The sequence below is a fragment of the Astatotilapia calliptera genome, chromosome 14, assembly GCF_964374335.1.
Source record: "Astatotilapia calliptera chromosome 14, fAstCal68.1, whole genome shotgun sequence".
Lineage (NCBI taxonomy): Eukaryota > Metazoa > Chordata > Actinopteri > Cichliformes > Cichlidae > Astatotilapia > Astatotilapia calliptera.
In genome coordinates, this window is record NC_137435.1 from 17,646,559 (window position 1) to 17,670,055 (window position 23,497).

Genomic DNA, 23,497 nt, shown 5'->3' on the forward strand with positions numbered 1-23,497 from the left:
AGCACTATGTTGTTTCTAAACTTTTCCAAACAGTGCTATGAATCTAAGATCCTATGTAGTGCAACCCCTCTACTCCTGATGGAGGACGACCTGATAATGTGGCCTGGAAATCAGAAGTCTGTCTTCATTCAGCCATATGCTGTGGCGGCACTCATGCATTTGGTCTTGTTGGACAGGCCTCAACCACTTTCCTTTCTGATCTTTCATGATTTACTTTCCCTTTTCCGTGCAGGTTTCTGCCATCTTTTTAAAATTATAGACAGAACTCCTTTCCTTTTGTAACAACAGCTGTTTCTGCTAACTGTCTTCAGGGTACCAACCTCCTGGACTTCTTCCCTCTTTGCCTTTTGATCTTGTATTTCCTCTCTTATCCACTCATCTTCACTCCCTGCCTTATCTTCAGCCTCCTCCTTCCCACTGCATCCCATCCACCATTCATTCACTGTAATCTCTTTGGTTCTACCTTCTGCCACTACCTCTTCCTGCAGGCTGATCTTTGTATCAGCGTTTTTGTTTTGTCATGTTTTTTTGTTTTGTTTTTATTTGTTTTCTCTGTTGCAGACGAAACATTCTGCTTTGTCTGCAATAAGAGAATAGTGGTTTGAACATTAATACTTTCTAGGAAATAAGTCAAATGTCCTTGTTACCCCCCCCCCCCCCCCCCATGGCGGCCTCATTCAGCTAGTTTGACAAAAGGCGTGCCGCAGTAGTTAAACGTGTCTTTTCTTCCAACGAAGACAATCTGTTGAATTTCGTCATTAAGTAGATGCAGTACAATCTGGCTTGACGTCACTGGGTGTGTAACAGTGTGTGAGAGTCAGCATGCGAACACAAGCGAGAACCTGTCGAGCCCCGTCAGCGTCAACTGTGTCACATTACTGGATTGTTAAACACGTCTGTGATCTAATCCGCGGTGACACACTTAACACGCACTGAACAATGTGGGATCCAGCAGTGTTTGCAAGGAGTCGCGCTGCTGTGAAATCTTTTAGATTTGTTGGAATTACTGTTAAAGTGCTATATATAAAAGCAGTGCATGAATGTGTTTGAGATTGGTTGAACAAACCTTGTAGTAGAAATGGCTTTGAGTGCTTAAACTGAGTAGAAAACTGCCATTGAAGTACCAGTCCATTCCTTAAAAACAGAAGTATATGGAGCCACACACATGCACGCTTTGTGTGTCACACACAAAAAAATATACACGCATACAGCTGCGACTGAGAGCCCCAGCCCTGGCCATTGTTTCCATCTCCGTTTTGGAAGGGGCTGCTGCTTTATCTCCCTCCCTGGAGAAGAAGTTTGGCCCTGGGAATGGGATCGTACACACCACCTCCTGTTTACCTCACTTACTTATACAAGTATAACACACAGAGACGCACACACCAGTGTAAAGTAACTCAACAGCTGGCCCTGATTTTCCAGATAAAGGCCCAGTGTGACAAACAAGGCCATAATACTCATATGAAATGGCACAGTTCCTTGTTGAGCGTTGTTGAAGGTGAAAGCAGTGGCCACCCTACAGTTACACTTTCATTCACTGTAGTGATCTAATGTTGTGTGGGTTTTAGCTTGCTGCTTAGATTATTAAAAAGCCTCCCGTATGTGTCTGAGCTCCTGGGCAAATACACTCTGCTTATCAGAACAAACCTTTGTTGGTCTGTGAATAAATGCCTGTCAATTAGCAAGACACTGGCAGGTGGACGTGCAGGTGAAAGAACAAACCCTGCCTTACGACATTTAATGATTGAGTGAAAATAATGCAGCAGCTCACCAGTTTAAGCAGCCTTAGCCAAATGCTCTGATCTCACTGTGACCAACGTCAGCTAAACCTTTATTACTATAAAGGAGCTAGTGTTTTCAAAGGGGTTTACCTGCACATACACATGTGTATGTGTGTGTATATGTGTATGTATGTGTATATATATTCACCTTACCCAAACCCATCGCTCTCACCCCCCTTGATTTGCGTAATAGCGGAACAGCTTTGCATGACTGACTGTGCCTGGTGTCTCCTAGCTGTTGCTGGTGTAGGGGAAGCTTAGCCTGCACAGGAGCATTTGATTATTCAAAGCACACGCTTCTGCCTGCAGTGCAGTGAGGAGGATAGTTATCAGAGAGAGAAGATGAGAGGTGGGATGAAAGAAGGAGATTTTTTTTTTTTTCTTTCGTGTGTTTGAAACCTGATTTGCTGTTGAGATTGTTCACATGAAAGAATAGATAATGGCCAAATCAAATCCCTTGAATCTCTTGGACGGGGGGGAGGGGAAACTATTTCAGATGTGTTGGTGTGATTGTGAGTGCAAATGGTTTTCTGTCTCTCTGATGTTAGCCCTCGGTCAGATTAGGGACCTGTCCAGGGTGATGGACACCAGCACCCCTACAACCCTCTTAAGAATAAGGGAAACAATTTTCTGATTATTAGGAATATAGTTTCTTTTTGTTCTCAGTAATGAGCCCTGTCTCTAAAAGTAAATAAAATGCATTTGTATAAAAATCACAAAGTGCTTCACAATAAAACATAAGATGATATATAAAAGGTTAACATATCATGTCATTGTAAAGCAATAAAACACAACAAAGTTCTACTGCCAGTGCTGTTTCAAAAGAAAACTTCCTGTCTACTGGAACATGAATTTGTGAAGTTTCACAAACACATGTTCTTCCTTTTCTGTTGTAATTCAATTTCAGGTAATAAATCATATATTAAATGGCCTTCTGGTAACCCTGAAAATGAAAGAAGCCTTTAACATGGTTTACTTTATGGAAGAGTCTAAATTAACCCAACCATGATGTTTGGGTTAAGTCCTGCCTCAGTAGGTAAACACATGACATCAGTACTGACGGGAATTTGGGGTTAGTGTCAGTGTAAGAAGCACACAGCTCTCAACATGAGATATATAGAGAATATATACACCAAATGCTTTATCTGTGCCTTGTATAATGATCACACCTCAATCATTAAATGGATATTTTACCGATCGTAGCAAACATTAACGATCAGTTACAGGCCTTTGTCCTTTTCATGCACACACGAGTACTATAGTGGTATAAGAACTGTTTGAAATAATAATAATCAGGATAATCATAGATTTATGAATTTGTGTATCATAGATGTCATTGCAGTCGTGTAGGATGCAGAATAGCTCACTGACCCATTGCACGTGTCATGTGACAAGAGTGTGCATACAGGCATGTGGGCAGAGCAAATAAGGTTTACCGTATTTCCTGGACTACAAAGCGCACCTGAATATTAGCCGCACAAGCTAAAATCAGGGGAAGATCCTGTTTTGTACATACATTAGCCGCACCTGACCAAAAGCCGCAGGTGTTTCAATATTGACTTATCATATGTAAGAGAATATGCACAAAGCGAATTGTCAGGAAAGAGATGGCTGTTTGGAGACACACCCCTTTTATTAATATTTTGAAAAACAAGTTATGGGTACATATTTGCACATGTGCTGTGCTTCATAAATGAGTAACAAATGTAGTACATAACAGTAACCTACAGCACACCAGAAAAATAGATTCAGACTACCTTTTAGGCTCAGGTGCAGTGACACGGCTTTAACAACAAGAAAAGTCAGTCATTCACCACCATCTTCCTGCGCACTAAAACCACCAAACTCCTCTTCTCCAGTGTCGGAAACGAACAGGCTCAGGATGGCTACGTCATCCACTCTCAGCTTCTTTCCTTCGTTGTCACTTTCAAAACCAAAGAAATCCTCATTGTCAGTGTCGGAGTCGAACACCCTCTGAAGGGCCGTGGCGGTGTCCTCCTCTTCATCATGCAGCAGTCCAGCCCTTCGAAATCCGTTGGTGATCGTGGATGTTTTCACACTTTTCCACGCTGTCAGAATCCACTGGTGGTGTTGAGCATAACTTGCTTTTCACAAGTTTATTGCCGCTGGTCATCCACGACTCCCGCTGAACGCGTAGCGCTACTTTGAAGTTTGTTTTTCGCGCTACTTGTACGGCACTATGTTGCCTGGCGGATGGACATGTGACCAACATACCACTCTTGAACCCCGATCCTTCCACCAGGCAACGTAGTGCCGTACAACAGCGGAACAAACAAAACAAATCGTCTTACGATATCACAAAAATCATGGACAATCCATAGAAAAGCCGCACCTGACTAAAAGCCGCAGGGTTCAAAGCTTGTGCAAAAAGTAGCGGCTTATAGCCCGACAATTACGGTAGTATGTTTAAGCGGATTCTTGATTTGTTTTATTCATTTTCTATGAAAAACAGGCTTTGTAAGAGCAGAAGCAACATCAACTCATTTCTATAAATGTGTGGCCACACTTTTATCATATGACTGGAGTTCAGTGTTTAGCCCCTGGCTTTTTCTTTCTTCTGCTCTTTCACTTCAGTGCTAAAGCCAGGCAACACATGGGGAGAGGAAAATGGGGAAAAGAAGAGAGGAGAGGGGACAGACAAAAAAAGAGGAGGGGGATGACTCAGAGCGCAGTAATGTGGCCCATTGTGGCCCTCAGCATGCAGCTTTGTGTGTTTGTGTCCCCATGGCACTCTTGGCACATGGGGAATGTACAAACAGTCCTCACACGGGCCATTGCATGTGTGCTTTTTCTCTGGAGAACTTCTTATGGTGTATTCAGAGCAAGTTGAGTAATGATGATTAGGGAAACTGATTGTAAAGAGGAAAGAAAAGGAGAATAGAGAATCGCTGGTGTATCAAGGACAGGCACAAGGTGGTGTTCTGCATCAGTTCTGTGGGTCTCATTCCCGACATAGGGATGGTTGTAAAGGACCCCTAGCATATAGGGTTAGTGATGCAAAGGGGCTGGTTAAACCCAAACCACAATCTTTTTCTTAACCTAACCAAGTAGTTTTTGGTGCTTAAACCTAACGAGAAATGAAAGTAAAAAGGGTGACAGAAAAAAAAACAAGTCGGTGAGTGTAAAATAAATTAAACACAGGTCCAAGCATTGATTATGAAACTTATGACTTATTATACCGCTACGGCTATAATCTCCAAATGCGGACTTTGACCCACATTAAATATGAACTGTTACGTCTCGCTGTCCAGCGCTGCTACAGCCATTGTGACAAAGCAAAAAGCAAAAGAAACCCAACCCACCTTGTGCGTGTCTCAGTGACGGTTCTGTTTGACACACTGGAGGGAGAATGCATCGTTTCTGTCAATTATGAGTCGCACGTTTGCTGTTGGTGTCATGTTAGAGTTGGATTTAAAGGAGTTATCTTTTCCAGAACTTTGGGGGATTGTAGCACGCAGCGAGATCCTGGAACGTCACACTGTAATTCAGAAGCAGTCATGCAGAGAAATTCCCAGCTTTCCTCCTATTCCGACATGATCATCACTGTGAATGAGTCATTTCTGTCAGTTATGTGGAGACAATATGTTACTTAAGGTATATACAAGAGCTAGCTAAGCTAGTTTTTCATGATGCAATCAGAAAGGAATCTTCAGCTCCGTCTACTTTCAGTCCAGTGATCTTCATCAGCATGTAGTTAAAATACAAACAAACATTTGTTTGTATTTTCATTTTTATTTATTTATCTATTTTGAAACATATTTTTTGGGGCTCTTCCTTAATGAGTTACAATTGGCTATTTGAGTCAGATGAAGCCCTGTTCCCCCCCCGCCGGCTTCTTGTCATGAATCAGTAAGTTGCACGCAGAGTGGATTGGGTCCGGTGTTTCAGTCGGCTTACCTTCCCAGACCTGTGCCAAGGAAAGGGAGAGGAGGAGGAGAAGGGTGGTGGTTGATGCAGACAGGAGCTGCTACCAACAAAAGACTGGTTCAGAAAGAGTAGTGTGCGCCTCCTTTATCCCCAGACCCCTCTCTCATGCCTGGTTACGGCTCTCAAATTACCTCTCCATCCTCCGTGATGCTTGGAACAGAATGAGATGCTTTGTCCCTGCGCTCCTGTACACACACACAGACACACACATTACACATAACCTTTTACCATTTTCGTTTATTTTAGCTTGATCTATGTGCTGCATGCACTTTTAATATCATGCACAAGAGTGCCTAACAACAGTTTTTGTGCGTCATTAGCTTAATGATTTTTTTTGTGATGATCTTTATGATTAAGTGTTTTCCAACTTTATTGCGTGTATGTTATAATCTATGTGCTTGATGTGTGAATGTGATGATTCGCACTCCCTCCCCTTCCAGTTTCTCTGGTTTACACAGAAATCTGTGGTATTTAGAAACCAGCACGCCGGGAATGTAAACTTGATGGCTTTGCTTTCCAGGACTACATGGGTACACAAGAACACTTTACCAGAAACGCATGAGTCAGGCAGTACCACCGAAGCTGTACTAATTCAGAGGCTTACATTAAGTTTTTGTTCAAAATCCATGCTGGGAATCAGCATCTAACCAATCACCAGTAATTTTACAATTAATCAGCAGTAAGTCATAGCTGACCAAAAAGACTGTGTGAAGACTACTACTGACTACTGTAGAAATCTCACAGATGACTTAGTTTTCTTAGTTTTTAAAAGTTAATCCAGTAAAAGTAAGAAAAGTATATGGGCATCTGTGCAGAGCATGTTACTTGGAAGAGATTTCCTCAATCATTTGTTTGGCAAATCTCGCCCTACTTGTTTAAGCAGCCACTCAGACTGGCACAGATTCACTGCATTTTGCTTGTCTTCAATGTTCAGGCTCATGCAATAAATAAAGCAACCTTTGTTTGCCAGTAGATGTTTATTCATATTAGGTTACTCGATGCTCAAAATGCTTTCCTAGTATCACGTTTCAAACAGGAAGCTCATCAAATCCAGGAAGAAAGAAGCTTTTGCATCTGACCTTCAGTGTGCCTTTTGCAGAGATCATGATAGTAAAACGATTTTCATTATTTCCACTGATAATCTTGATGCAAAATCTCTTGACTTGCTTTGAATCTTTTACGACATGTGTGTATGCAGTCACATTCACACTTTAACAGTTAAACAGATGAGACTTTCTAGAAGAAGCCGGAAATTTCAGACAATTCCCCACTGTTCACAAGTGATTTACTTGGACGTAATTCTAGTGACAGCATGAGGGCATAGTTTACTTTACTGCGTTATTTACATTTCATTTGTGCTTCTTTTACTCATCCTTGTTTTGCTTTCTTTCTTTATGTCTGCCAAGCCCAGCGGTTAGCTGACGTCATGGGTTTTGCTTAATTCCTTGTAGTCCTGGCACAGAGCTGTCAGTCACTCCTGCAATTTATTATGTGACATTTGTGTTTCAGAGACCACAGCTTTCTTTTCTTTAAATCCAGCATGGTGCACTGTAAAGAGCAGGGATGATTATCATATTTATTTTTTTTTTTTGTGGACTCCATCTTTTCACCAGCATGTGACCTCACTGGGGTTAAAAATAGAACAACCAGCACAGTAACGCGTTTGTTCCATCACGAACGCTGTCAGCACAAAAGGAAAAATTCCTGCGCTACACCAACTTGTTGTTAGGATCTAATGAGGGCAGAAACGTTGACGTCTTTACGTGCCCGTTGCCATGGCAGCCCCTCATTAAACACCTCATCATTTTCAAAAAGATGGGGTCCTTACAGAGTCCCGTGCCTGACATGTTAACAAGGATGGTGGGATTTATGGTGCAGCCTCAGGGGTGTGTCTGACTGAGATAAAAAAGCAGAAAGTGAAGTACAGGTGTACCTCCACCCATTATCACCCTCATTCTCAAGAGTGTGGCGTCCGCGCACACGTGCACTTTTTGGGGGGAGGGTTACACAGCAAGATGTGGATGCTCAAACAATGTGTGTTGTTTGAAGGGATACAACATGTTTCCTGTCTGCTATAAAACGCCTGGATCGGGTTCCTGTTGTGATAGCCAGCTTCTGCTGCAGAAACACATCACTGTGGAGGACCATGTAAGGCTATGGAGGTCACACTGTTTACAGAGCATGCGGTGTACACAGCGACGCTGACGTCCAAGTTCTTGTCACTGGAGATTGGCCCAGCTGATTCTGAAGAGCTGCGGTGTTTTGGGTTTTTTTATGTTGTGTGTGTTGCTCTTAATGCTGTTTTGAAAATTATTCAGCCGTGTTGCCAAAAGGTCACAACTGGTGTTCTTTGCATACGCAGCTAGGGAAATTCAGTGGCTTTTGTCTAAACTACATGGTTAGTTTTTTAAATAAAATTGGAAACTTTTTTTTTGTCTTTGACTTAACACTTTCATTTGTGTGTGTGTGCATGTGTCTGTGCTTGTGTATTCAGTGACAATTCTAAGTGCCTTATTTGAACATGTCTTACTCTCCTTCCTCAGGCCCATATTTTATGTTTATACATCCTTTACACCTTCAAAAAGCTATAAACCATATGCTCATGCCAAGTTTGCAATTTCCTGTTGTGGCGATAACAACAAATTGAAATAAAAGGATAATATTTCTCTTATTAGTCCTAAAACATGGCCGCCTCTAATTCATTTAATCCACCAAGTTAAGTTGAGTTAATAAAAATCTACAATAGTAATGTAAAATGATTGATGCAGAGCTTCCTGCCGTAAGGTAGTCAGAATAGTTTTTTTTTTTCTTTGTTTGTTTGTCTGAGGTTTTGCAGTTTCCCTGTATTGTCTGAAACAAAATTAACAATCATCATTTCTCGCGAAGCATCATGCACATTCAGTGAATTCACAACATCTAAGCTTTGTCAAATGCAGTAAAAGTGAGGAGGATAAAGATCGAAATTTGCTGTTTGTAAGCTGCATAGCTATGGCTAGCTGGCACCGAAGAAGCAGCTGCATTCATTGTGCATACCCGAGCATACATTCTTGCGTGGCTTGGTGGTCGATGATGGCTGGTGCAGAGCTTCAGGAGGGGAAGTGATGGGGAAGATGAAAAGCAGAAGCAACTAGCGAACTCAGCAGGACATAAAAGTCTCTGTTCTTCACACATGCAGTGCCTTTTATATAAAGAGGGTCTATATTTAGAAGCACTGTTCTGTAGCTGTTTGACATAACCTCAACTTTGAAATGGCGCTGACTGAACTGGACATCAGTGGTAATGCTTTACACGTATGCAGTAATGCTTTGGTTAGATTGTAATGACCTGTAGCCGATGTGCTTACTCAAATAAAACATGAAATAAAATCTACGTGCTGCTGCTCCTGCTGCTGTTTTAGTAGAATTAATTTTGGCTCGTCTTTCATTCATTCCTCAGAACAACTCATCATTAGAGGAGGCGAAAGTAGCCGATGTGTACAAGGGGTATTAAGTTAAGCAAAATAAAGTTTTTCGTCCCTTCTAGAGTTTGAAAAACTTGTAGAATATTTGAAAAAATGATCTAAACTGCCTGCACTTGTTTGATGTCAGATAAAAATCGCTCTCTTTACCACTGTGCATGTGACCTGCTTTATATGACCAAAACCTGAGGTGATTGACAAGGAAATAAAGTAAGAGAGGAAATGGCAAGCATTGATGTGACCTCAAGTGTGCATGTGTCTGGGTTTTGTTTTTGTTTGTTTCTTTTTTTTTTCTCTCCAAGCTAAAATTTCCCAAAAGCCAATACTTTGATAGTATCTGTGTGAGGGCACAAACTGAGATGCTTTGTGTATAAAGAGCACATCACTTATTATGTTTGAATCATTTTGTGTGTGAGTCTGTGTTCCTGTGTAATGTGGTTTAAAAATAAATTAAAAAAAAAAAAAAAAAATATATATATATATATATATATATATATATATATATATATATATATATATATATATATATATATATATATATATATATATATATATATATATATATATATATATATATATATATATATATATATATATATATATAAATAAAAATCATCTCTTGCTCTCATTAAAGTTGAAAGTTGCAACAGCACACAAAGGCCCACATCAACAAAAAAGTTGATGTGGCATTGTTTAGGGTGACAATGGTCACCTTTGCTTGGGTTATGAATTTAGATACATGGCTGTTCACGATTGCCTTCTGAAACTACTTGAACAGCTTCCTGTCAACCACATCTGTTCATGTAATGCCACCGCTTACATGAGAGCAGCAATTGATCCGTGTGAGGCTGCTCGCTGTGAGTTAGTCTTTGATTGAAAAAATTAAAACAGTTTGTTTCTTAAGACACTATTTGTTATTACAGGTTGTTATAGCAATCTACAGATGTGTATCAGTAGCATGTTTTAGATGTTTTCAGTCAGTGACAGTGTTGGACTGCAAGGCAGCTTAGCACCAGACTTACCACGAAGCCATGTGTTTTGTTTTTTTTGTTTTTTTTTCCCAAACATGCAGAATATGATTTGGCATTGTCTTGCAGAAAGAAACCGCTGTCGTGACACCGTTTAGTACTCAATAGTCCTTGTTGCTCATTATTAATGGTGCCTCCATAGGGTTGAGATATGATCTAATATGTGATTTTATTAAATTTTTTTTGTTGTTTATTTCAGGTTGTTTTTACTAACTTTTAAGACCTGTTAAGGTCCAGATTATTTTTTATTGTGTCCATAAAATCTTAGTATCGAAAATTTATTTATTTTTTTACCGTAACTGTGTGCTATCATATAGCCTGTTATTTAATAATGTCCCGATTAGATCACGAATCAAACCTTCTGAACAAAGTGTGTTAGTCAAGTCAGTGATGAAGTGAGAGATCTATCTTCCAACTTTACCGTGACATCACCTTGAGTGAGAGGGTGTGAACCACACTAAAGAAAATGTCGGCCTTTATTAGTTTACTTTATAAGGCAGTTGCTGTCCTGTTTCTCATCAGTGTGTAGACAGAAAAAAAGGAGGAAGGAAGACTAATCAATAAAAGAGGCCATTAAAGGACAGTTAGTATTGAAGAGGAAATTAAAGGTGACGGGAAAACAAAGGCAGGGGACATAAAGAAATCCTAGTTCATAATTCATTTCACTCATAATGGCTTCATTGACCTGAATAGTAGAGGGAACACTAGGCAACCTGATCCCTGGTACCTCAGAGAAAGCAGCTACAGATCCACTCCTTCTGCAGCCAAACCTCATCACACTATACTACATCTAACTATATACTACAATACCATCAGGTGTTTGTGCACACAAGGTACACAAACAGATATATTCAGACTCCACATCTTGTAAGAATATAGCTTTTAACCTCACAGCAAAATATACAGTGTATGATTGTAAGGCAAATGTTTAAATTTCTCAGCATGCTGACATAGATGAAAATTATTTGTGGTACTTTATTCTTATTCCACCATTACAAAAAAAAGAAAATGAGTTTTTTTTCTTTTGAGGTAGCAGTGGTTTTACGGAGCTTGGATTTTGTGCTTTTCAGCCTATCTGTAAAGGCTTGTGGTGTGCAGAGACGTGGCAGCTGCAGTTATGATTATTGCATTGTGTATGTTTTGGACGGTACAATGTGCAGAATAATATGACTAGCTGCCTTGATTTGCCTGCTAAGAGGCGAGCTGTGACATCAACAGCGTGAGGTTAATCGCAGAGAGGCTGGCATCAAATAGCGTCACGGGGCTCATAGAAGACGGCTGTCTGTGGATTTGGAAAGAGCTTGGAGTCTCCTCTGATCTGGGCTCTGTGGGTGTTTTGTAATTACTAATGGCTGCAGTTGGTCTTAGTTGTGGCAATCCCTGGTACCGATGCATGTAGCTATTACATGATTCACTCCCATCAGACATCAATCTGTGTGTGATTGCGGGTTTTTAAGTCTGTACTTAGGGAAAGGTTGGAGCCTCTGCTCATTTGTATCTGCAACGTCGGCTTGACTCAAAGCCAAAAACTGCTGTGCCAGAGTGTTGGGAATAAAGGGTCATTTAAGTCAAATTAGAAAACTGAACAAACAAAAACCGAACCATAAAAACATTAAGAACATTAAGATGGTTTCAATTACAACAATTGCAATTGAATTGCAATTGTTGTAATTGAAACCGTCAAATTGCAACATTTCGTTTGTAATCTGCACGATTAGTAGAAGTGTTTTCACAGCAACTAATATTCAAGACTGCGTCTCCACTGTTTTTCTTTCTCATAGTAACTAAACAGACATGAGATGTAGTAGTGATAATGAGAATGCTATGCCTCACTCTTTTTACTGAACCTCACATAAAGCTATGCAGAAAGCTTCCTGCTTTCACCACTATTGTTGTTCAAATAGGGTCCCACCCTCACGCCAGCATCCACTTGGTTAGTTGACTAAAAAGAAGGACCTTTAATACGGTCCCTGGTAAAGCTACATTTGTGAGTGACGAAGCCGCTTCACTGCCTGTGAAACCCGTCTCCTGGGGTGGACATCTCTCAAAATTCTGGTGTAGGTATTTTTTTTTTTTTTTTTAATCCACCGTTTCAGTGTATACATCAACACTGAAACTTTAGAAAAGGATGCCCCATAAAAACCAAAACGACAGCCATGTGAATTTTTTATTTTATTTTTCTGCATCCACTCCATTGTTTCAAGCTTTATAATACTTTGGTATCAGAGAAGTTCACGGTCTGCAAGCTGTCCAGATCCTTTGGCTGCAAAACAAGCCAAAATCATCACTCTCCCACCTCCGTGCTCAACAGTTGTTTGTGCGGATATGCCGTGTTTGGTGGCACACGTGCATCACGGCAACACAGCTCCACTTTGGTCTCATCTATCCAGGGGACATTGCTCTGGAAGGTTCAGATGCACCTTTGCAAAGCTAAGCTGTGCTGCCTTGTTCTTAATAGAGAGAAGATGTTTTCTGATTGGTAACCCTTCAAAAAAAGCCATACTTGTTCAGTCTTGTTCTAACTGTACTATCTTGAACTTTATTCTGTATTTAAGGCTTGTGGCTTTTTTGTTTTAGTTCACTCTCACCACTCTTATCACAAACAAAATCTTAAAAGCTCCTTGCCCAACATAAAAAGCCAGACAGAATTACCAACTATGGTTTTTTTTGTTTTTAAATCAAGGGTGTGTGTTCATGTCTAATGTTCAAGCCCTTATACCTGTGACTTTTCTGGTTGCAGTGGATGCTGGAGACCTTTAAGTAAATGCCACTATATGTGCTTTTTGTGACTTTTTGTTGACTGTGTGGTCAGTAGCAGCAGGCCAATGTCGGGGCGTGGTGAACTCACTGTGTAGCTTGGCAGCAGTACAGGCCAGGCCTGGATTTCAGATGTGGTGATGTGGAGTGGCTGTTGGGGAAACAGAGGCAGACTGTCTATGTGCAGAGGAGGGGAAAAAAAGGGAAATGAGGGGGGAGAAGAGAGGGTGTGTCTGGTGGTGGTTGTGTGTGTGTGTCATTGTGTTGTTTCAAGTTGGAGACCTGGGTTCCCTTTTCTGTAAGCGATTAGAACTTAGCCAGAAGCGGCAAAGAGTGTGTCTGTGTGTTCATCTTTCTGGTTTCATTTATGCTTACTTAAAAAAACAAATTATTATAAAAGCACACAAAGGTCCTGCTCCCTCTCTTTCTTTGGTGTCCTGTGTGGCGTGGCCACTGAAGTGAGCCAGACTGCATTAACTATTCAAGAGAGCAGGGTTTCCCTATGACAGTCTCTCTCGCTCTGCTGACTTCTGATTGACACGCTCATCCCTCATATCTCTGAAAGAACTTCATGGAAACACCTATGCGCGCTTGTGTGTGCCATTGTGCGACTGACAGGAAAAGGGGATAAAGTTTCTCCTTTGTCCTGCCTTCCATGTCGACCGACTTGCTTGATTTGTGGAAATCAGCTTGTGTTTCTTGTTTAACAGCGATAGCATCAGCATGTGTTTGCGTGTTGGCAGTTATATATCCCTGCAGCGTTACATAGCAGAGCATGCTAGAATTAGTTGGAGACATACAGTAGAAGTTAAGCTTGAGAACATGCATAGACATGTTCACACTTTATAATAGCGGGAGAATCTTATAACAGATCTTGTTACTGTTAATGGCAAATGGAATGAGGTGACTTAAGTTGTAGCTTTAAGTACATAATGGACTAAATTTGCATTGCTAGCAGAAACTCTAACAGCCAACCCTTAGATACTTTATTTAGTAGCATTAAAAATAGGCTGGTGTGTTGAGTGGTCTGTGTTGGCAACAATGAGGCCTTGCTTGAAATTCAGTCGTCTGTCTTTAAAGGGGATCAAAGTGGACACAATGTTCAAGATTTGTTTTCCTTGAAGGGTCATAAAAATGCTATCCTTGTATATTATATTTAAAATTAAAAAAACGGAATGACTAAATAAAGTTTGTCTTGTCCTACAGCAAATGTCCATTCACCATCTTTCTAGTTTCAGGAGCTGAGTCATTTATTTGTCATTCATTATTTTGAATGAAATATGACTTAATCAGGGTTCTGCCTTGGCTGCAGTTGATTCTCCTAACCTCTGTTTTTGTATTTTCTAGTTCCCAGAGTGCGGCTTTTATGGCATTTATGACAAGATATTGCTGTTCAAGCATGACACATCTACCAACAACATACTACAACTAGTTAAAGCTGCCAGCGAAATCCAGGAGGGAGATCTGGTGGAGGTAGTGCTCTCTGGTAAGCTCTTCTCTTCTCTTCTCTTCTCTTCTCTTCTCTTCTCTTCTCTTCTCTTCTCTTCTCTTCTCTTCTCTTCTCCTCATTCCATAAGATAACCATATCAAAAACAAAATCATCTTTCCATTTGTCTTATCTATCTTTAATTACTTCATTGTTTTCATCCTTATCTGCTTATTTTACTACAGGTCCTACTTTACACTACCCTAATCTGTTCTTTCATTGTTTCAAGCTGTAATTTCCCTCGTGTCCACAGTCAGAAACTTGATCTATTTTTCCATCCCGCTTGTATCTCATTCATCTAATCGTTTTCCATTTTGCTCCCTTACAATACCGTGATTGTATCTTGTCCTAATGTGACGTGTTATCTATTTTAGCGGCAGCTACGTTTGAAGATTTCCAGATTCGGCCCCACGCGCTCAATGTGCACTCGTACCGGGCCCCGGCTTTCTGTGATCACTGTGGAGAAATGCTGTTTGGGCTGGTTAGACAAGGACTGAAATGTGATGGTGAGGGAAATAATGAGAAGAAGTGTGAATAGCACTAGACGCTCATATGGTGAAACAAATTTGAACACTCAGTAAATATGGTCCATCTCTTTGCTCCCCCCGTTCTTGGATGCATGCTGCCCCCTGCAGGTTGCGGGCTAAACTACCACAAACGCTGTGCATTCAGCATCCCGAACAACTGTAGTGGGGCTCGCAAACGGCGTCTGTCCACCACGTCGCTGAGCAGCAGCCAGTCCCTGCGCCTTTCGACCACTGAGTCGGTGTACAGCGTTGGGACAGCCTCCACCTGCGCAGAAGAAGCGAGTCTTATTCGCTCACACACTCAAATGGTACTGCCTCATTTATCCACATAATGCTGAAGTCACTTTTAGAATTCTTTCAAGTGCCACATTTTCTGAAACACTGAGTAGATTCCTCAGACATTCCTAATTCCCAAACACTTTTCATTAAACTTCATTAAGCAATATTTTTTTCCTTCTCTGTGTACGCTTTTGAGATATTCATCTGAAACTCTTCCTGTCTGACTGCATTCCGCTAAAGGGGCATTGCACTGCAATATCAGTGAACTTTAAGTAAATAGATTAGGTCCGTTGAGGCTATAATACTTACTGCTGCTGATTTCCTCTGTTCAGCAACTCTATTTGCAAAGAAGATGTAGAAAAACATTTAATTAGATGGGCAGTAACACTTATTACTGACTGATTTCCCCTGGTTATTGGCTCCCAATTTAAAAAGAAGTAGGAAAGGCGTCTAATTGGAGAGACCACACACGCACATGCTGGCACGGACACGCATATATATGATGTACCAGATAAAATCATAAACGTATGACGAGTTAATTATCACCCAAAACTGCAGCCTCCTGTGTTTTTTAAGCCATTTTCAGCTGGAAATTTAGTTACAATAGGAAGATGTTTTCAGAGAAGGAACTGAAGACAGTGTAAACACTCCGTCCAACAACAAAGAACAGACAGATACACAGCGACTCGAGGGTGAACAAAGTTTCGCATTCAACAGCTAAGGAGTCACATATTTCCCTTGGGTGTTGTTTGAAAACAAAAACGGAGCAAAAAGAAACTCATTATAAGGGACTTTTGTGAATAGGGAGATCTCAAAAAACATAACAGTGTGGCTCTGTAATTTCTAGATGTGAGTAGCTGGGTCATTCCATATACACCTGCAGCATCTGCTGATTTATTTTCTTTTTGGGGTTGTTTTTTTTTCTTTTTCATTAAATTAGTGATTACAGGTCCTCAAAGTAATTAGTGGTGGCCTGACATTTGGCACTTGTTAAGTTGCCTTCCCCCCCCCCCCCCCCCCCCCCCCCCCCCCCTAGCTATCTATATGAAATGACTGAAAGCTCATTGAGGACCTCTTAAAACTGCAAACAAATCCGTTTTACAGCACAGCTTCAAGTGTCCAAATCTAGTAACCCTAACACACATTTTACTTCATGGCCACTTTAATACTGCTTCTACTGTTTACATAAATAATGAGGGCTGTAGGAGGGTAGATGGGAAGCACTTGCTGATGTTCCATAGAGTCACTCAGCTGTTTGCTGACAAATTCACTGATCAAATCAACAGTTATTAAGGTTCGGAGGCTATAAGCAAAAGTGAAGTAATTAATTACTTTGGCTACAGGCTGAATAGCTTCCAAAGGTTTTGATTTAAGCACCTCAACAATTGTGACTGTCGCTAAAAATTTGTTTCCTATTTATTCTGCCAGCCACGGACAGCTAGCGACGCCCGGCGTTTTTACACGGGGCGACCAGTTCATCTCGACAAGATGCTGATGAGCAAGGTAAAGGTGCCCCACACGTTCGCTGTTCACTCATACACTCGACCGACGGTGTGCCAGTACTGCAAGAGGCTTCTTAGAGGACTTTTCCGACAAGGGCTACAGTGCAAAGGTGAGCGCAGCTGAACAGAGTGTCTTCTTTGTATGGCCTTCAGTGGGATGCAGAATGCTCACTGGTCTTTCTGGTTTACCTAAACTGTTTCTGCAATCTTCTCAGATTGTAAGTTCAACTGCCACAAACGATGTGCATACAAAGTTCCTAATGACTGCCTTGGCGAGACCATTGGAGGTGAGTAAAGATGAATGTATTAGCTTTTGTGGTGTGTGTGTGTGTGTGTGTGTGTGTGTATTACTCTGTTAACCCTGCATGGATTTGATAGCATGTGTTTCCATTGTCAGAATTAGATTACTTGAGAGTATAACACTTTATCTAACAGCTCTGAAACTCACTATACTAATCTTTTTATCTTCTCAGAAAACAGAAGTAACTCTGGTAAGTATTCTTGGTGTTGGTTTGCAACAAAGTGAACTAGCTTCTGTAGCATTTTAGAATTAGACGAATGGTAATAGCATTTGTTTCATAGTATATTTAAGGCTAAGCTGCACTTAAACCCTTCTCTTGTTTGTTTTTTGGCTCAGACATGTTGAGTCCCACTGCGGACCCCGAGGTTCCAATGGACTTTAGCAGCGAGTATGACGGCTCTGACAAGTCTTCAATAGATGACTCGGACGAGGCCTGCAGCATCCCTGGTTCCTTTTCACCTGACAACAATCAGGACGGAACTAATGGAGATCAAAGGTGTGAGATGTTTTGGATAAGAATATTATAGACAGACTGATAGAAATGTAATTAAACTCATATTTTACCTGCTGACTACCTTAATGCTGTCCTTTTCCTTCTAGTGTTTACATCCCTTTAATGAGGGTGGTACAGTCTGTGAGACAAACAACCCGTCGATCCAGCACAGCTATAAAGGAAGGGTGGATGGTTCACTACAGCAATAAAGACACACTGGTAAAAACACTACCCATGATTCCTGTACTGCCTTCTTTCTAAAAACTATACATGAACCACTCTGAAATTCTGCTAGTAGTGGAACACTTGGAGACTTAAATTAATTTATTGTAGATGCATGAACTCACTTTCTTCACTTTCTCTTCTATGATTTATGGCAGTAAATTCCTTCTAGACATCTATTTTTTCTGTCTAGCAGCTTGTTGTGCAGCCATTTCCACCTTGATGAGGTGCCCGCTTTCATGCACTTTATTGCTTTCTTTTCTGTAATATTTCTGTGTATGAGGCTGAAGCACTCAGCAGATATAATAATTTCAACCTAAAATCCATTTCCTGCCTTCTTTCTCTTAAGATCTAAAATCTATATTTGACTTTCTAGGGCAATTTATTTACCTTTTCATTACTTGTTTTGTTTTGTTTTTTCCTTGTTTTTTTTCCCCCTCACTGGCTGAACTAACACTCTTCGTTCACTTTTTCTTTCTCTCGATTCCCACCTGTTCATCTGGTAGCTTAAATTCCTTTTCATCCTTCTTCTCCTTTGGCATTTGGTGACATCCCCTTTCATTCCTGAAATTTACCCCCCCGCTCCATGCCCCATCCTTTATACTCTGTCCTCGCCACACCACGCTCATTTTTGTTGTCCCATCCCAACATCTCACCCTACTCCAACCCCCAACAGAGAAAGAGGCACTACTGGCGTCTGGACTGTAAGTGCATCATCCTTTTCCAGAATAACACCTCCAACAAATACTACAAGGTAACGACAGCTTTTGTCTTAACAAGCTAAGATTCATTTAAAGTCTGCAGCCCTTTTCTTTTGCTAACCCGTTCATTCATCCACCTGCAGGAGATCCCTCTTTCTGAGATCCTGGAGTTGCGTCCTGCTTCTAACTTCAGTCTCGTCTCCCAAGGCACCAATCCCCACTGCTTTGAGCTTATCACAGCCACTATGTGCTACTTTGTAGGGGAGGATCCCAACACCCTCCCCTCTGTGACCCAAAGCCACCCCCAGACTGTCCCACAGACACCTCCCTCCCCAAGCCAGGTGGCGCCCAACAGTGGCATTGGACGTGAGGTGGCAAAAGCATGGGAGAGCGCCATTCGACAGGCCCTTATGCCAGTCATCTTTCAGGACGCACCGCCAGCTGCGGGGAACATGCCTCACAGTAAGTTGAGAAACAGGTTGATGAAATTGTTTTGTGGAAGATTGTATTGCCAAGATGAAAAGACATAATTTAGAACTATTACACTGCATAACCTATGCTTTGTTCCTATCACTGTTTTTCTTTTCCAGGACAAGCTTCTGTCAGCATATCTGTGTCCAACAGTCAAATCCAAGAGAATGTGGTATGACTTGTGGTCTAATTAAGTAACTTCTGTCAATATTGACATCAATTATACATTAAGCATTATGCATGAAATATTGCATCCCTACAGGATATTGGCACAGTGTACCAGATTTTTGCTGATGAAGTGCTTGGATCTGGGCAATTTGGAGTAGTGTATGGAGGTATGGAGACCTACATCCGACAATGGAATTGATCAGTCCATTGATTTGATGGTTAAAGTGCTTTGCTGAAAGCAGCGGTGTCTAAAGTTTGAAGCTAACAAGAAGCAAGATTGTATTTCACAACCTCTGTGTATCATGCACTGTGCTAAAATGTGTTTTTAGAGTTGACCTGATTTGACACATAATAGGCTGTTTACAGGTTTTAAGGAGTGTTTTAGTCAGTTTTCACAAGTGATGTTTCTCATGCCAGCATTAGTCCAGAGTAAGTGTTAGAAAATGGAATAAAAATCTGGGTGTGTAGAGATAGATGTATATGTATCACAAGTTAGCATTTTAATTGTTAAAGTTCATATCAATATAGTTAGAAAAGACTGAACAAGTATGATGTGCTAGGAAGGGATGCCAGGGTAAAACTGTATAAAAAAAGAACAAAGCACCGCCGCTTAGGTTTGCAAAGTTGCATCTAAGCAAACCACAAGAAATCTGGAACAATGTCCATTAGACGGACAAAGCCAAAGAGAAGATGTTTGGCCATAATACTCAGCACCATGTTTGGCGATAACCAAACACGGCAACAAATTGCCACAATGATGTGCATGGAGTATATATGTATGTATATTCAGTTTACTGTCACAATGTAAACAATCTGTTACTTGCACAAACTCCCTTCAGGAAAGCACAGGAAGACGGGGAGAGACGTGGCCGTCAAAGTCATCGACAAGCTTCGTTTTCCAACCAAGCAAGAGAGCCAACTGAGGAATGAGGTGGCCATCCTGCAGGTAAACGCACGCATTTCACTGGACTTTCTCTCAGAAGAAATTATGTTAATGATTACGTCTAAAAGTGTCTGTGCAGGTTCTTAATCGTTCAGATCATGGTCGTCTAAGAAGCTTGAAAAGAAAGCGACTGCACTTCTCATCCAAGAAGCATTTTGTGCTAAAACCATTATTAATCATGTGAGTCATTAAATGAGCCAAGGTGTGGAAAAAAAGGCAGAGGTCATTGCTAGCAGAGGTTTCGGGTAAACCCACTGTGAGACCTTGCCAAGAGGTCATATGTCCTATTGAGGTCACAGTCAGCCACCTAAAATACAGTCTTGACATTCTTTCCCAAGCACCTCAGCCCGCACTCACAACCTGCGTTAGGTGATCTCAACAGGTCACGTGATACTGTGGTTTTACCTGAAACATCTGGTGGAAATGACCCATGCCTTTTTTACTTTATCTTTTTTTACACCTTGGCTAATGTGATGACTCACACGATTAAAAGTGGGTCAAAGACTCTTAAGAGACGACCCCCACTAGGGTTTAAATACCTGGGACTCTCCACCGTTTGGTTTTAGAACTAAAGAAGCATTTTGGATGAAATGTGAAAAGTCTCCACAAAACTTAATCCAAATGCTTTCTTTCCAAGCTCATTATGCCTGAAAGAAAGTAAAAAACCATTTGTAATATTAAAAACTACCATTAAACACAGTGAGACAGTAATAATGTAATAGTAATCTGTGCTTTGTAGTATCACAATAACCAGATTTTAATCTACACTATTAAAAAAGCTCAGTTTTGCTTATTTAAATGATTAATTTCTAATTATTTTACCTCGCAGTCATTGACAGTATTTAAATAAGTAGTACTGTTTCTCCTTTCCTTATGTGATTGCAACTTCTGAAACGAGCAAAAATGAAAGTTTGCATATAGAATTCAACTAAATGACACGACTGTATAAAACCATTTAACATTTTCATTCATGCCAAATATGTGACAGGGAAAGACTTCACATTAACAACGTCTGTTTAAAATATATATTTTTGAAAAATAACAACGTATGTTTGATTTCACCTTCTTGGGCGTCAGACTTTTTTCCCCAGCAGATGGAGGTAGTGGTGCACTAGTCAGTCTGAACTTCCCCCTGCAGCTCGGCATTTTACACAAATGCAGTTATGCAGTCATTATTATTTATGGAACATATGTCATATGTGTGACTTCTGCGGAATACTTATATTGTTTGCCAAAACAGAGTTTATAAATTTTCTGTTCTCTGCTTCCTTCTCCTGTGGTTTACTGTCTGGTTGTCACGGTCTGGTCCTTTCTGTTTATCCCCTCCTGTGATGTTCTTCCTGTATTGCCCAATTTATATTTGCTTCTTAGATTCACACTCTATCACAGTTTATTTCTGGTATTTCATCTTTTTACACACAACATATTTTTTCTTATCGTCGGCCTTCTCCCCACACTCCCCTCACCCTTCTGTTGTTTCTCTCAGAGTTTACGTCATCTGGGCATTGTAAACCTGGAGTGTATGTTTGAAACCCCAGAGAAAGTGTTTGTGGTCATGGAGAAACTACACGGTGACATGCTGGAGATGATTCTCTCCAGCGAAAAAGGCAGATTGCCCGAGAGGCTCACAAAGTTCCTCATCACGCAGGTGTGTATGCATTTTCAAATAAGTCCCATAGCGGTAGAGAGTGGGTAGTAGAGACCCACAAGACTAAAATGGCATTCTGATGCTGCAGTGTTTCGCTGCATGCTTCCTCTGCTGTCATCATGAACATTTACTGAACCTTACATTTCTGCATATTCTAAAACCAAGCTTTGCTGTGTTTGATTTTGTTTCGGATCATCTTGCTCCCGTGGTTTTGGGTATGCACATGACGTCGGTGTGCATGCAGATTCTTGCAGCTCTGAGGCACCTGCACTTTAAGAACATTGTTCACTGTGACCTAAAACCTGAAAATGTGCTACTTGCCTCTGCCGATCCCTCCCCACAGGTAAAAACACACACACACACACACACACACACACACAGATGGATTTCCCAAATCTGAGCTGAGGAAAGTAACAGACACTTGCTAATGGCGTTTTGGTTACATGATTCCTGTTTCTGTTTCTTTCTCTTAACATTCTTTCTCATAACCGTTCAGCTATCTTAGTGAGGACCTTCATTGACATAATGGTTTCCCTAGCACAAAGATAGCTAGACAGGAACACGCACACACGCACTTGCCCAACCAGCTCGTTTGCAACACATGTGGTTTCTGCACTTGCTCATATACATTTCCTGCCATTTTGTTATTTTACCAGATGCCTCGCAGTCATGTGTCTCTGTTCTTGACTGTTTTCTTCTCTCAGGTGAAGTTGTGTGATTTTGGCTTTGCCCGTATCATTGGAGAGAAGTCATTCCGCCGTTCAGTGGTTGGCACACCTGCCTATCTGGCTCCAGAAGTTCTGTTAAACCAGGGCTATAACCGCTCACTAGACATGTGGTCAGTCGGCGTCATTATGTACGTCAGCCTCAGCGGGACATTCCCATTCAATGAAGATGAAGATATCAATGACCAGATCCACAACGCAGCCTTTATGTATCCTCCTAATCCCTGGAAGCAGATCTCCAGTGATGGTAATCTCAGAGAGGGAATCAGCTAGAGGAGATTTCTCCTGTTAAACACAACCGTGAGATGGACGTTGATGTACACTTACAATACCTGCAAAAGCTATTGGATTGGTTTTTGTAATCAATATATAAAATTGTTATTTAACATCACCTTTGCCTAGTAGTGGAGAAAAAAATAAAACGTATGAGTGCATATGAGAAAGGGCAGCAAAGAGTGACTAGTACTGAATGTTGTTTTCAGAATGCAACCAATCTGATCTGTGATAAGTTGTACTTCAGTTTTACCACAACTAAAGTCGGGTTTAGTGTCTAGACAAATAAGGTATGATAAAGAGATGACAACTCTGATGGTTTCTGTGTGCTTGCGTGTGTGTGAGTGAGAGGTGGTTTGATTTTTATTGAAAAACATGTGTTTGTGTTTCCAGCTATTGACCTGATCAACAACCTGCTGCAAGTTAAGATGAGGAAACGCTACAGTGTAGATAAAAGTCTCAGCCACGCATACTTACAGGTACTATATTAATGAACTGCTCACAGGCACACATTAGAATGAATGTTCCACTCTATCGTTCCTACAATTTTTTTTTTATCCGTTATTATTTGCTATTAAACATACAAGAAAAAGCCCCCTTTTCTGTGGTAAATGCTAGTAACTGTAGTTTCTGAGCAGCAATTTAAGTCCTTAAAATTGCTTCAATAAAATTTGTTGCTTTTAAAGAAAATTGCAACAATAAAGCCGAGGTCTATGCACACAAATCCGAGCGTTGAAATGTCAGCTCAAGGCCGGAGGTTTTTAACTTTATTGAAAACATAACAGAA

General features: G+C 40.8%; 1 protein-coding gene across 3 annotated transcripts in view; it reads left to right on the plus strand.

Annotated features, from left to right (window-relative positions):
- prkd2 (protein kinase D2) overlaps positions 1-23,497 on the plus strand; it is a 30,943-nt gene that overhangs the window by 5,653 nt on the left and 1,793 nt on the right. For 2 of the 3 annotated variants that reach the window (XM_080288347.1, XM_026191250.2), the window contains 17 exons: positions 14,319-14,457; positions 14,832-14,963; positions 15,093-15,292; positions 16,692-16,875; positions 16,981-17,052; positions 17,239-17,256; positions 17,403-17,562; positions 17,667-17,778; positions 18,458-18,535; positions 18,626-18,944; positions 19,073-19,125; positions 19,216-19,288; positions 19,961-20,067; positions 21,551-21,712; positions 21,957-22,055; positions 22,417-22,684; positions 23,104-23,189. In XM_080288347.1, the coding sequence (XP_080144473.1) occupies positions 14,319-14,457; positions 14,832-14,963; positions 15,093-15,292; positions 16,692-16,875; positions 16,981-17,052; positions 17,239-17,256; positions 17,403-17,562; positions 17,667-17,778; positions 18,458-18,535; positions 18,626-18,944; positions 19,073-19,125; positions 19,216-19,288; positions 19,961-20,067; positions 21,551-21,712; positions 21,957-22,055; positions 22,417-22,684; positions 23,104-23,189 (2,262 nt within the window). The remainder of the gene's footprint in view (positions 1-14,318; positions 14,458-14,831; positions 14,964-15,092; positions 15,293-16,691; positions 16,876-16,980; positions 17,053-17,238; positions 17,257-17,402; positions 17,563-17,666; positions 17,779-18,457; positions 18,536-18,625; positions 18,945-19,072; positions 19,126-19,215; positions 19,289-19,960; positions 20,068-21,550; positions 21,713-21,956; positions 22,056-22,416; positions 22,685-23,103; positions 23,190-23,497) is intronic. The other variant, XM_080288348.1, reaches the window with a different exon arrangement.